Source organism: Scyliorhinus torazame, chromosome 3 (genome assembly GCF_047496885.1).
Source record: "Scyliorhinus torazame isolate Kashiwa2021f chromosome 3, sScyTor2.1, whole genome shotgun sequence".
Taxonomy (NCBI): domain Eukaryota; kingdom Metazoa; phylum Chordata; class Chondrichthyes; order Carcharhiniformes; family Scyliorhinidae; genus Scyliorhinus; species Scyliorhinus torazame.
The window spans coordinates 26463527-26477841 of NC_092709.1; the positions used below are offsets into that span (position 1 = coordinate 26463527).

At 50.1% G+C, this 14315-nt stretch overlaps 1 protein-coding gene across 1 annotated transcript in view; it reads right to left on the reverse strand.

Moving 5' to 3' along the window:
- The window catches only part of hpse (heparanase), a 62216-nt gene extending 54853 nt beyond the window's left edge, over positions 1–7363 (reverse strand). The window contains exons 1-2 of the mRNA XM_072495446.1: positions 6844–7363; positions 1952–2097 (exon numbers count right to left, since the gene is read on the reverse strand). Of these exons, the coding sequence (XP_072351547.1) occupies positions 1952–2097; positions 6844–7049 (352 nt within the window). The 5' untranslated portion in view covers positions 7050–7363. The remainder of the gene's footprint in view (positions 1–1951; positions 2098–6843) is intronic.
- Between the last annotated feature and the right edge of the window lie 6952 nt (positions 7364–14315).

Consider the following 14315-nt stretch of genomic DNA (forward strand, 5'->3'; position numbering starts at 1 on the left):
TTCACATCTGAGAGACAGGAATGCAGCAGACATTTAGCATGTTCAAACAAGGTTTTTGCCTTTGTGTCTAGTTTTAAATTGGGCTGTTATCCTAGTCACAGGCAGATCATGGTGATTTTAAACGTGTAAATATCAGTCATTTGTTATATTAAATCATGATTTGTAAGGGGGGGTGGAAACACGGATTTATTTTTTGATTTGGGCGTGTCCAAAAAGCCATTTTCAATATTCATACCTTATAATTGATAAAGTGTAGCTGTGAGGAGCTTACTGCATGCACGGCCACCACCCCAGTAATTTAGGATTTAGAATATCCTTTCTTTCAACATTCCTTCTCCAGAAATGTGCTATTTTACATTGCTCCGCGCTGAACTGCTGCGAACTGACATCTATCTCCCTACTTAGTGAACGTTGCATCCTCCTTCAGTTGCAATGTCCTCTAATTTGGTAGCAAGACCCAATGCGAGTATTACTGTTACTTTTTCTTCAAGCGGGGTCTTGTGGCGCAGTGGGTGGTGCCCCTGTTTCTGAGCCAGAAGCTGCAGGGTTGAATCTCACCGCCCAACATGATGGCCAAGGGAGGGGAGCTTATAACCCAGCCAAACAGGGGGAGGAGTGTCGACCTACAAATCCTTCCAACTCACCAATGGCTGGCGGCAAGAGTGGGAGAGACTCCTGGTCAGCCACACTTGATGTGGAGTGGCGCCTCTCAAGCTACAAGATCCTGGCAACAGACTAGCGTCCTGTTCAGGGAATTACGAGCTATGGAAACAGACAAAAGTCTGCTTTAGTGCATCATTAGGTTTAGGAAGAGAATTGGAATGAAATTTTCTTCAAATAAAAACAGAACTGCTGGTCAAGCAACTGGTAAATGGTAAAAGGCAAATAAACAAAAAAGGTGAGATATAGCACTTGGGATGAAGGCCATCAAAAGCTATGGGTGAAAGCGGGATTAGGATACTGAGTTGGATGATCAGCCATGATCATAATGAATGGCGGAGCAGGTTCGAAGGGCCGAATGGCCTCCTCCTGCTCCTAGTCTCTATGTTTCTATGATAGATTTCTAAAGGAGTTGCAGTGAACAAATTGTTGAAGGTGTCAGTGCCGGCTGAGAAAGCTTTTAACAAGGCATAGATCCTGGGCTTTATAAATAGGGGCACAGAATGCAAAAGCAAGTAAGTCATGATGAACCATTATGAAACAGGGGCTTGTCCTCAATTGAGGTAGCGTGTCCAGTACTGAGCAGCACTCTTTAGGACGGATGTGAAGACATTGGTAGAGTACCCAGTAGTCACAGGCCAGGAATATTAGACACTGCTGTGGCAAGGGGAAACGGCATCATCATATACCGAGATCCATCATGGTTCGAGATGGAAAAGCCGCGATGGAGGAAAAAGCCAAATTGTAAGTAAAGTGGATAGATGGGCCTGTGTTCCTGAGAGAAGGTTGAGAAGAGGTTTTGAAGCTGCCTGGAGTAGATAGAAAGAAATGATCCCATTGGCAGAAAGGGGTCGAAAATCATAGGATACCAACTTAAAATGATTGGCAAGAACCAGAGGTGACATTAGGATTTTTTTTCCCTGTGCATAAAACGCAGCAGGTGGGTAGGATCTGGAATGCAGTGTGATGCAGAGGCAGATTCATTGGTTCTTTCAAAAGCAAATTAGTAAAGCATCTGAAGGGAAAATATTTGCAGGGCGACAGGGAAAAGCCAGGGTGTGGAATTATCTGAGTAGCTCTTATACAGAATTAGTATGGACACAACAGGCTGGATGGCCTTCTTCTGTGCTGTAACCATTCGATGATTCTAAATATAAAACATTTTTGTCAGACCACAAGCAATTCTTTTGATACTGGTCTTAACTTAATAATTGCAACATGCTTTTCAATCCAGAGAGAATATCGTAGTATAAATGATTGTGTTGTGGTTTATGCCTAGGCTAGAGTTTACCTTGAGTGTTTGGATATTTCCAGCCATGTTCTTGAGGGAAGGACGAATGATCATTTGGCTCAAATAGAATAAAGTCAGCACCAGTTCCACCAAATCTCAGGTACCCAGGTGACAGGCCTCTTGCTAAAGTGATTAGTTTCTGAGATCTAGGTTAAAAAAAAAAAAGAGGTATGCATTGCAAAATGTTCACTGATCTTTTCTTTGCAAATCACACAGCAACAATGTCAGAAACGTAGCTATGCATTATTGCCAAAGTCCCTAAGCCATTCTAACATCCCATGAAAACAAGAGACGAATCTCCTTTCCCCAAGCACTCCTTTTTAAAAAAAAATAATTTAGAATGCCCAAAAGTTTTTTCCAATTAAGGGTCAATTTAGCATGGCCAATCCACCTACCCTGCACATCTTTGGGTTGTGGGGGCGAAAGCCACGCAAATACAGGGAGAATGCGCAAACTCCACAGGGACAGTGACACAGAGCAGGGATCGAACCTGGGACCTCGGCGGTGGGAGACAGCAGTGCTAATCACTGTGCCACCGTGCTGCCCAAGAACTCTCCTTTAACTGGAGCCACATTTTAATTATGTGTTTGTCTGAGAAGGGAAATGGTATTGTGATGGTGTCCATATTCAAATGGAGGGCTCGTTCTAAACTGGGCAGCACACACATCCTTCAGTCACATCAATTATTGGTAAATTAATGACATTAGTTATCAGGATTAATGAGGATTAACTGAATGATAATCAGATGAATAGAAAGGTGCCAGCCTGCCTAATCCACAGCTCCCATTTCCCTCAGTCCTGCACACTCACTATGGAGCAAAAAACCCTATTTCCCGGTAGATTCTTCACCCCCCGCCCCCCATTTTGAGCTGCACCCTGTAACTCAGGAGCTGGGTGTGCAAGAGAATTCAGATACTGGTGTTTGCACATGCAGAGTGATTGCATGTTAAAAAAGTCCCCAAGTTCTGATTCTTGAAAGGGGAATGTCGTTCAAAAGTTAATCCAGGCTAAATTTGGGATTTTGTTTAAGCCCAGGGTTTCATATCTTGGGATATTTTCTATGTTGATATGTGGTATAACATAGGAACATTCAGCCCATTAAGCCTGCATCGCCATTCAATACGCTCATGGCTGATCTTCCACTTCAATGCCTTTTTACCCCCCCCACCCCACCACACACACACACACACACACACACACACTCCCCATATCCTTTTATGCCATTAGTATTTAAAAATCTGTCAATCTCTGCTTTAAACATACACGATGACTAGGCTTCCACAGCCCTTTGGGGCAGGGAATTCCAAAGATTCACAACCCAAGTAATATGCTCATCTCGATCCTAATTATTCCCCCTTATTTTAACATTGTGTCCCCTGGTTTGAGACTCCCCAACCAGGGGAAACATCTTATCTGCATCTCCCCTGTTTACCCTTTGTCAAAGTTAAGGTATTGTAAAAGGAATTGCAACTTCAATCAAAGCATTCGACTAGTTAATAAGTATTTCCATTTACATTAACGGGCAGCACGGTAGCCTTGTGGATAGCACAATTGCTTCACAGCTCCAGGGTCCCAGGTTTGATTCTGGCTTGGGTCACTGTCTGTGCGGAGTCTGCACATCCTCCCCGTGTGTGCGTGGGTTTCCTCCGGGTGCTCCGGTTTCCTCCCACAGTCCAAAGATGTGCGGGTTAGGTGGATTGGCCATGATAAATTGCCCTTCGTGTCCAAAATTGCCCTTAGTGTTGGGTGGGGTTAGTGGGTTATGGGGATAGGTTGGCGGTGTTGACCTTGGGCATGGTGCTCTTTCCAAGAGCCGGTGCAGACTCGATGGGCCGAATGGCCTCCTTCTGCTCTGTAAATTCTATGATAAACATTGCACCTATCATATCCTCAGGATGTTACAAAGCGCTTCAGGCCCTATTTCTACAGCCATGGCTGTAATGCAGCCATCAACATGTGCACAGTAAGACCCCACAAACAACAATGAAGCAAGGTGATGAATTAAAACTTGTTTGACTGATGGTGGTTGAACAATGAATATTGGCCAGTGAAATGCTACTGATACTCTTTGGAAAATGCCTGGGGGATTTTGCTGCCAGTTTCAGCTGAATGAAGGCACACCTCTGACAATGCAGCACTTCATTAGTACTGGACTGGAAGGTGTGCAATAATATCCGGAAACAGTCACGGTAGCATAGTGGTTAGCACAATTGCTTCACAGCTCCAAGGTCCCAGGTTCGATTCCCGGCTTGGGTCACTGTCTGTGCGGAGTCTGCATGTTCTCCCTGTGCCTGCGTGGGTTTCCTCTGGGTGCTCCGGTTTCCTCCCACAGTCCAAAGATGTGCAGGTTAGGTGGATTGGCCATGATAAATTGCCCTTAGTGTCCAAAAAGGTTAGATGGGGTTACTGGGTTACGGGGATAGGGTGGAGGCTTAGGTAGGGTGCCCTTTCCAAGGGCTGGTGCAGACTTGATGGGCCGAATGGCCTCCTTCTGCACTGTAAATTCTATGTTGTTTATACAACATGGGTAAAAAGGAATTGAGATAGATTTGCTGTAATAAACTTGGGTAATTCCAGATAAGTGAGCATATAATTTCAGTGTATGAAGAGACTGGCATCAGGAAACAATCCCAATCCAAAAATAGCTATTTCAATGGAGCACTTTACTTGATCTTTAAATGTTTTAATAATCATGTTTACCATGTTAAAAAATGGGTTTACATGTTGAAAAAAGTTATTGATTGACATTATCAGCAGCTGAATAATGCACTAGTCACAGGTCAAATTCAACATCATAGTGCTTCCCAAGGCAGCTGCTTTCAGTGAAACCTGAAAGGATTACCAGAAAATACTGGAACCCCATTATGTCCAGAGCAAACTCTGGCCAATATTCGGCAGAAGCCGGCTTGCCAATTCCCCACTCCTCATGGCTCTTTTTGGAAGTCTTTTTTGCTGTGGCTGCGGTTGCATTGCCAAGGCTACCATCTCACAAACAATAACAGTCCCTCCTTCATTAACCCCACCCACCACCACATTAACCCCACCCACCACCACCACATCTCTTCGTGCTCAGCAGCTCCAAACACTAAGAATGGATGCAAAAAAAAATGAAAAGAATAAAAATGGTTCCGAAAAAAAGTGGAGAGATGAAATAATAATAACTTATTGCCACAAGTAGGCTTCAATGACGTGACTGTGAAAAGCCCCTAGTCGCCACATTCCGGCGCCTGTTCGGAGAGGCCGGTACCGGAATTGAACCTGTGCTGCTGGCATTGTTCTGCATTACAAGCCAGCTGTTTAGCCCACTGTGCTAAACCAGCCCCAAAGTGATGGAGAACAAAAGATACGACAGTGGGATGTGCTGACAGAGGAATAGATGAACAAGGAGATAGAGAGGAAGAATAGGAGTGAGTGATACAGCAAACACTGCTACAATCCCCAAGGGTTACAGTATGTCACAGGTACAATTCTGGAAAAGTCAAGACTGGGAGAAGAGATTTGATAGAGGTATTGAAAATCACGAGGGGTCTGGGCAGAGTAGATAGGGAAATACAGTCCCCACTCATGAAAGGATGGAGGTCAAGAGGGCACAGATTTAAAGTGATTGGCAAAAGAAGCAGAAATAACAGGATGGAAAACTTTGTCACACAGCGAGTGGTTTAGGGCTGGAATGCACTGCCTGTGAGTGTGGTGGAGCCAGGTTCAATTTAATTAGACTGTTATCTGAAAAGGAAGAATGTGCAGGGTTACAAGAAGACTGGAGAATGCCACTAAGTGAATTGCTCATTTGCAGAGTCGGTGCAAACAAAATGGACCAGATTCCACAGAATTAACAGTGCAGAAGGAGGCCATTTGGCCCATCGAGTCTGCACCCTTGGAAAGAGCACCCTATTTAACCCCACACTTGCACTCTAACACTGTAACCCAGTAATGCCACCTAACCTTTTTTTTTTACACTAAGAGCAATTTAGCGTGGCCAATCCACCTAAACTGCACATCTTTGGACTGTGGGAGGAAACCGGAGCACCGGGAGGAAAACCACGCAGACAGGGGGAGGACATGCAGACTCCGCACAGACAGTGACCCAGCCGGGAAGTGAACCTGGGACTCTAGCGCTGTGCAGCAACTGTGCTAACCACTGTGCTACTGTGCTGCCCTTTTGCCCAATAACAATTCTGTGATCCTGGGGAAACTATGTACACTGATCAGTGGGTACAATCTGGGGGTGGGGCTGAAGAGAGACACAGTGCTGGGTACAATATAAAACTGACCAGGCGATACAATCCGAGGGGGTTATTGTATAGAGTGAGCAATGGGTACAATCCCAGGAGTGGAGTTGGGGGATTAATTATTGTATAAAGCTGCCAGTGAATAAAATAATAAACTGACCGTATAAATCGAATGGGAACCCAGTATAAATTGAGCAGCAGATAGATCCCAGGTCTTATAAAATACACTGTCCTGTGGGTACAATATAAACTGACCGGTGGGTACAATATGAACTGACCAGTGGGGTACAATCCCAGGGGGACTGACCAATGGGGTCAATCCCAGTAGGCACAATATAAACCGACCAGTAGGCACAATATAAACCGACCAGTAGGCACAATATAAACCGACCAGTAGGCACAATATAAACCGACGAGTAGGCACAATCCCATGGGGCGGGTTATTGTATAAACTGACCTATAGACACAATATAAACTGACCAGTAGGCACAATACAAACTGACCAGTAGGCACAATATAAACTGACCATATAGAGGCACTGGGAGTTCACTGACCTTGTGGATATAATCCCAGGTCTTTATTAAGTAAATTTACTAGTGGATACAGTCACAGACTATGAAGGTCCCCCTCGCTCGATTCACCGACAGTATCTCGGTCACTTACCGGAGTAAATCCAGGCTGTGTGTCCGGAGCAGAGAGGCGTCCAGAGCCACGGACAGGAAGCGAGGGCTGACTGAGCGCAGCGGGCGAGTGAACTCGGGCTGAACTTGCACCGGCTCGGAGCCGGGGGAAGCGGCGTGGAGCCCGTAGATCACCGCAGACAGAAGCCAGCCCAGCAGGCAGGAAGCTGGGGAGCTCTCGGTCCCCATTGAACACCCCGGGTCAGTGAGGATCGGAGCTGGCAGACTGGGTTAGTCTGTGTGCACCTATCCCGGAACTTCAGCTCTCTCTCTCTGGGCGACACCAAGGCTCTTCCAAAGCAGTTTCAAACTGCGAAATGCCCAATCAGGGTTCTTTCCGCACAGTTAAAGGAGCAGGTCACCGTGCAGGCAGAAACCTCTTTACTCTTTCCCCGCAGCAGGTAGCTCAGTTGTCAGCTGATCCAAGTGGCAAAGAGCCAGCATTTCAAACAGATTGCAGGGCACCGAATGGATCAGGGACCCGCCTTCCCACTGACAACCCAGGACTGGGAGGCAGTGGGAGGCATCACAGTTCGGGGGGGGGGGGGGGGGGGGGGCGGGGAGGGAGGGGGTGTGGAGAGGTGAACGTGTGGATCAAACTCACTCGCTCACAAATGATGACAAACGGTGCATGAGAACAAATGACATTTAGAAATGCGTCTACCCCACGAGGAACGCCCCGGACACTGAAAATCGTGACGGTAAATCTGCATGATCTCTGCCACTGAATTGAACTTGCTGCTGTCTCCTCAATCTCCGTAAATACGGAAATCCTGACCTGAGCGAGGGTTTCAACTTGCTGCTGCCTGCACGTTCTAGCTGTCTAGTTTGAAAAAGCATCAATTATTACTTCTTTTTTTTAAATTCACACTTTCCAAGGACCCTGAACACTGTACAATGTTTAGCAGATTTCTTCTGGTTGCTCCTACTGAACTCAACGATTATATTTATCTCATATTCAACTCACATTCTAGTGAGTTAACAGCTACTGCGTGTGCTTGATAAGTATGTACCTGTCAGGCAGGGAGGAAGTGGTCTAGCAAGGGAACCGTGTTTAGAAGGAGGCTTATGTAAAGATGAGACATGAAGGTTCAGTTAGGGTGCTCGAGAGTTACAAGTTAGCTAGGAAGGACCTAAAGAGAGAGCTAAGAAGAGCCAGGAGGGGACATGAGAAGTCTTTGGCAGGTAGGATCAAGGATCACCCTAAAGCTTTCTATAGATATGTCAAGAATAAAAGAATGACTAGGGTAGGACAGTAGCGGGAAGTTGTGCGTGGAGTTAGAGGAGATAGGAGATGTGCTAAATGAATATTTTTGTCAGTATTCACACAGGAAAAAGATAGTGTTGTTGAGGAGAATACTGAGATTCAGGCTACTTGACTAGAAGGGCTTGAAGTTCATAAGGAGGAGGTGTTAGCAATTCTGGAAAGTGTGAAAATAGATAGGTCCCCTGGGCCGGATGGGATTTATCCTAGGATTCTCTGGGAAGCTAGGGAGGAGATTGCTGAGCCTTAGGCTTTGATCTTTAAGTCATCTTTGTCTACAGGAATAGTGCCAGAAGACTGGAGGATAGCAAATGTTGTCCCCTTGTTCAAGAAGGGAAGTAGCGACAACCCCGGTAACTATAGACCAGTGAGCCTTACTTCTGTTGTGGGCAAAGTCTTGGAAAGGTTTATAAGAGATAGGATGTATAATCATCTGGAAAGGAATAATTTGATTAGAGATTGTCAACACGGTTTTGTGATGGGTCGGTCGTGCCTCACAAACCTTATTGAGTTCTTTGAGAAGGTGACCAAACAGGTGGATGAGGGTAAAGCAGTTGATGTGGTGTAAATGGATTTCAGTAAAGCGTTTGATAAGGTTCCCCATGGTAGGCTACTGCAGAAAATAGGGAAGCATGGGATTCAGGGAGATTTAGCAGTTTGGATCAGAAATTGGTTAGCTTGAAGAAGACAAAGGGTGGTGGTTGATGGGAAATGTTCAGACTGGAGTCTAGTTACTAGTGGTGTACCACAAGGATCTGTTCTGGGGCCACTGCTGTTTGTAATTTTTATAAATGACCCGGAGGAGGGCGTAGAAGGATGGGTCAGTAAATTTGGAGTTGTGGACAGTGCGGAAGGATGTTACAAGTTACAGAGGGACATAGATAAGCTGCAGCGCTGGGCTGAGAGGTGGCAAATGGAGTTTAATGCAGAAAAGTTTGAGGTGATTCATTTTGGAAGGAATAACAGGAAGACAGAGAGTACTGGGCTAATGGTAATATTCTTGGCAGTGTGGATGAGCAGAGAGATCTCGGTGTCCATGTACATAGATCCCTAAATTTGTCACCCAGGTTGAGAGGGTTGTTAAGAAGGCGTACGGTGTGTTAGCTTTTATTGGTAGAGGGATTGAGTTTCGGAGCCATGAGGTCATGTTGCAGCTGTACAAAACTCTGGTGCGGCCGCATTTGGAGTATTGCTTGCAATTCTGGTCGCCGCATTATAGGAAGGATGTGGAAGCATTGGAAAGGGTGCAGAGGAGATTTACCAGAATGTTGCCTGGTATGGAGGGAAGATCTTATGACGAAAAGCTGAGGGACTTGAGGCTGTTTTCGTTAGAGAGAAGAAGGTTAAGAGGTGACTTAATTGAGGCATACAAAATGATCAGAGGACTGGATAGGGTGGACAGTGAGACCCTTTTTCCTCGGATGGTGATATCTAGCACGAGGGGACATAGCTTTAAATTGAGGGGAGATAGATATAGGACAGATGTCAGAGGTAGGTTCTTTACTCAGAGAGTAGTAAGGGCGTGGAATGCCCTGCCTGCAACAGTAGTGGACTCGCCAACACTAAGGACATTCAAATGGTCATTGGATAGACAGATGGATGATAAGGGAATAGTGTAGATGGGCTTTAGAGTGGTTTCACAGGTCAGCGCAACATCGAGGGCTGAAGGGCCTGTACTGCACTGTAATGTTCTATATTCTATGTTCTAGTATCGAAGTCATTACATCAAGCAGATTGGATCGATCAAGCTGTTTTCATTACTGTAATACTGCGTCCTGTTCTGGGCAGGCACATTGGGAAAGGTGTCATTGCATTGGAGAGAGGGAGAGAGCAGAATAAGATTCACCTGAGGGCAGCACGTTGGCACAGTGGTTAGCACTGCTGCCTACAGCACTGAGGACCCGGCCCTTGGTCACTGTCCGTGTGGAGTTTGCACATTCTCTGCATGGGTTTCACCTCCACAACCCAAAGATGTGCAGGCTAGGTGGATTGGCCACGCTAAATTGCCCTTTAATTGGAAAAAATAATTGGGTACCCTAAATTTTAAAAAAAGGTTCCCCAGAATGATTCCAGGGATGGGGGAGGGACATCAGTTGTCAAGGGAGACTGGAGAATTTGGGACTGTTATCCTTGGGGATCTGGAAAGCTGAGAGGAGACTTGATGGAGATATTAACAAGGAGGGCACAGATTTGAAGTAATTGGCTAAAGAGGCAAAAAAAATTAGGAAAACCGCCTCCAAGCAGCCGGAACAGAGCTGGAACGCACTGCCCGAGTGTGGTGCAGAGCTGGAACACTCTGCCCGAGTGTGGTGCAGAGCTGGAACGCACTGCCCGAGTGTGGTGCAGAGCTGGAACGCACTGCCCGAGTGTGGTGCAGAGCTGGAACACTCTGCCCGAGTGTGGTGCAGAGCTGGAACGCACTGCCCGAGTGTGGTGCAGAGCTGGAACGCACTGCCCGAGTGTGGTGCAGAGCTGGAACGCACTGCCCGAGTGTGGTGCAGAGCTGGAATGCACTGCCCGAGTGTGGTGCAGAGCTGGAATGCTCTGCCCGAGTGTGGTGCAGAGCTGGAACGCACTGCCTGAGTGTGGTGCAGAGCTGGAATGCACTGCCCGAGTGTGGTGCAGAGCTGGAACGCTCTGCCCGAGTGTGGTGCAGAGCTGGAACGCACTGCCCGAGTGTGGTGCAGAGCCGGAACGCTCTGCCCGAGTGTGGTGCAGAGCCGGAACGCACTGCCCGAGTGTGGTGCAGAGCTGGAACGCACTGCCCGAGTGTGGTGCAGAGCTGGAACGCTCTGCCCGAGTGTGGTGCAGAGCTGGAACGCACTGCCCGAGTGTGGTGCAGAGCTGGAACGCTCTGCCCGAGTGTGGTGCAGAGCCGGAACGCACTGCCCGAGTGTGGTGCAGAGCTGGAACGCACTGCACGAGTGTGGTGCAGAGCTGGAACACACTGCCCGAGTGTGGTGCAGAGCCGGAACGCACTGCCCGAGTGTGGTGCAGAGCTGGAACACACTGCCCGAGTGTGGTGCAGAGCTGGAACGCTCTGCCCGAGTGTGGTGCAGAGCCGGAACACACTGCCCGAGTGTGGTGCAGAGCTGGAACGCACTGCCCGAGTGTGGTGCAGAGCTGGAACGCACTGCCCGAGTGTGGTGCAGAGCTGGAACGCACTGCCCGAGTGTGGTGCAGGGAGGTCCAATTGAAACATTCAGAGGGGATTTAGACGATTATCTGAAAAGGAAGAATGGCAGGATTCTGGGGATAAGGCAGAGGAATGTCAGGTTCTGGGGATAAGGTGGGGGAATGGCAGGGTTCTGGGGAGAAGGCAGGGGAATGGCAGGGTTTGGGGAGAAGGCGGGAGGAATGGCATGGTTATCAGGATAAGGCGGGGAATGGCAGGGTTCTAGGGAGAAGGCAGGGGAATGGCAGGGTTTGGGGAGAAGGCAGGGGAATGGCAGGGTCCTGGGGAGAAGGCAGGGGAATGGCAGGATTTGGGGAGAAGGCAGGGGAATGGCAGGATTTGGGGAGAAGGCAGGGGAATGGCAGGGTTCTGGGGAGAAGGCAGGGGAATGGCAGGGTTTGGGGAGAAGGCAGGGGAATGGCAGGGTTCTGGGGAGAAGGCGGGGGAATGGCAGGGTTTGGGGAGAAGGTGGGGGAATGGCAGGGTTTGGGGAGAAGGCAGGGGAATGGCAGGGTTTGGGGAGAAGGCAGGGGAATGGCAGGATTTGGGGAGAAGGCAGGGGAATGGCAGGGTTCTGGGGAGAAGGCAGGGGAATGGCAGGGTTTGGGGAGAAGGCAGGGGAATGGCAGGGTTTGGGGAGAGGGAAGGGGAATGGCAGGGTTTGGGGAGAAGGCAGGGGAATGGCAGGGTTCTGGGGAGAAGGCGGGGGAATGGCAGAGTTCTGGGGAGAAGGCAGGGGAATGGCAGGGTTTGGGGAGAAGGTGGGGGAATGGCAGGGTTTGGGGAGAGGGCAGGGGAATGGCAGGTTTTGGGGAGAAGGCAGGGGAATGGTAGGGTTTGGGGAGAAGGTGGGGGAATGGCAGGGTTTGGGGAGAAGGCAGGGGAATGGCAGGATTTGGGGAGAAGGCAGGGGAATGGCAGGGTTCTGGGGAGAAGGCAGGGGAATGGCAGGGTTTGGGGAGAAGGTGTGGGAATGGCAGGTTTTGGGGAGAAGGCAGGGAATGGCAGGGTTTGGGGAGAAGGCAGGGGAATGGCTTGGTTCTGGGGAGAAGGCGGGGGAATGGCAGAGTTCTGGGGAGAAGGCAGGGGAATGGCAGGGTTTGGAGAGAAGGTGGGGGGATGGCAGGGTTTGAGAGAAGGCAGGGGAATGGCAGGGTTTAGGGAGAAGACAGGGGAATGGCAGGGTCTGGGGAGAAGGCAGGGGAATGGCAGGGTTTGGGGAGAAGGAAGGGGAATGGCAGGGTTCTGGGGAGAAGGCAGGGGAATGGCAGGGTTTGGGGAGAAGGCAGGGGAATGGCAGGATTTGGGGAGAAGGCAGGGGAATGGCAGGGTTCTGGGGAGAATGCAGGGGAATGGCAGGGTTTGGGGAGAAGGCAGGGGAATGGCAGGGTTTGGGGAGAGGGCAGGGGAATGGCAGGGTTTGGGGAGAAGGCAGGGGAATGGCAGGGTTCTGGGAGAAGGGAGGGGAATGGCAGGGTTCTGGGGAGAAGGCAGGGGAATGGCAGGGTTTGGGGAGAAGGCAGGGGAATGGCAGGGTTTGGGGAGAAGGCGGGGGAATGGCTGGGTTTGGGAAGAAGGTGGGGGAATGGCAGGGTTTGGGGAGAAGGCAGGCGAATGGCAGGGTTTGGGGAGAAGGCAGGGGAATGGCAGGATTTGGGGAGAAGGCAGGGGAATGGCAGGGTTCTGGGGAGAAGGCAGGGGAATGGCAGGGTTTGGGGAGAAGGCAGGGGAATGGCAGGGTTTGGGGAGAAGGCGGGTGAATGGCAGGGTTTGGGGAGAGGGCAGGGGAATGGCAGGGTTTGGGGAGAAGGCAGGGGAATGGCAGGGTTTGGGGAGAAGGCAGGGGAATGGCAGGGTTTGGGGAGAAGGCAGGGGAATGGCAGGGTTTGGGGAGAAGGCAGGGGAATGGCAGGATTTGGGGAGAAGGCAGGGGAATGGCAGTGTTCTGGGGAGAAGGCAAGGTAATGGCAGGGTTTGGGGAGAAGGCAGGGGAATGGCAGGGTTTGGGGAGGAGGTGGGGGAATGGCTGGGTTTGGGAGAAGGCAGGGAATGGCAGGGTTTGGGGAGAAGGCATGGGAATGGCAGGGTTCTGGGGGGAATGGCAGAGTTCTGGGGAGAAGGCAGGGGAATGGCAGGGTTTGGGGAGAAGGTGGGGGAATGGCAGGGTTTGGGGAGAGGGCAGGGGAATGGCAGGGTTTGGGGAGAAGGCAGGGGAATGGCAGGATTTGGGGAGAAGGCAGGGGAATGGCAGGGTTCTGGGGAGAAGGCAGGGGAATGGCAGGATTTGGGGAGAAGGTGGGGGGATGGCAGGGTTTGGGGAGAAGGCAGGGGAATGGCAGGGTTTAGGGAGAAGGCAGGGGAATGGCAGGGTTCTGGGGAGAAGGCGGGGAAATGGCAGAATTCTGGGGCGAATGCAGGGGAATGGCAGGGTTTGGGGAGAAGGTGGGGGAATGGCAGGGTTTGTGGAGAAGGCAGGGGAATGGCAGGGTTTGGGGAGAAGGTGGGGGAATGGCAGGGTATGGGGAGAAGGCAGGGGAATGGCAGGGTTTGGGGAGAAGGTGGGGGGAATGGCAGGGTTTGGGGAGAGGGCAGGGGAATGGCAGGGTTTGGGGAGAAGGCAGGGGAATGGCAGGGTTCTGGGGAGAAGGCAGAGGAATGGCAGGGTTCTGGAAATAAGGCTGGGGAATGGCAGAGTTCTGGGGAGAAGGCGGGGGAATGGCAGGGTTTGGGGAGAAGGTGGGGGAATGGAAGGGTTCTGGGGAGAAGGCGGGGGAATGGAAGGGTTCTGGGGAGAAGGCAGGGGAATGGCAGTGTTTGGGGAGGTGGTGGGGGAATGGCAGGGTTTGGGGAGAAGGCGGGGGAATGGCAGGGTTCTGGGGAGAAGGGAGGGGAATGGCAGGGTTCTAGGGAGAAGGCGGGGAATGGCAGGATTTGGGGAGAAGGCAGGGGTATGGCAGGGTTCTGTGGAGAAGGCAGGGGAATGGCAGGGTTTGGGGAGAAGGCAGGGGAATGGCAG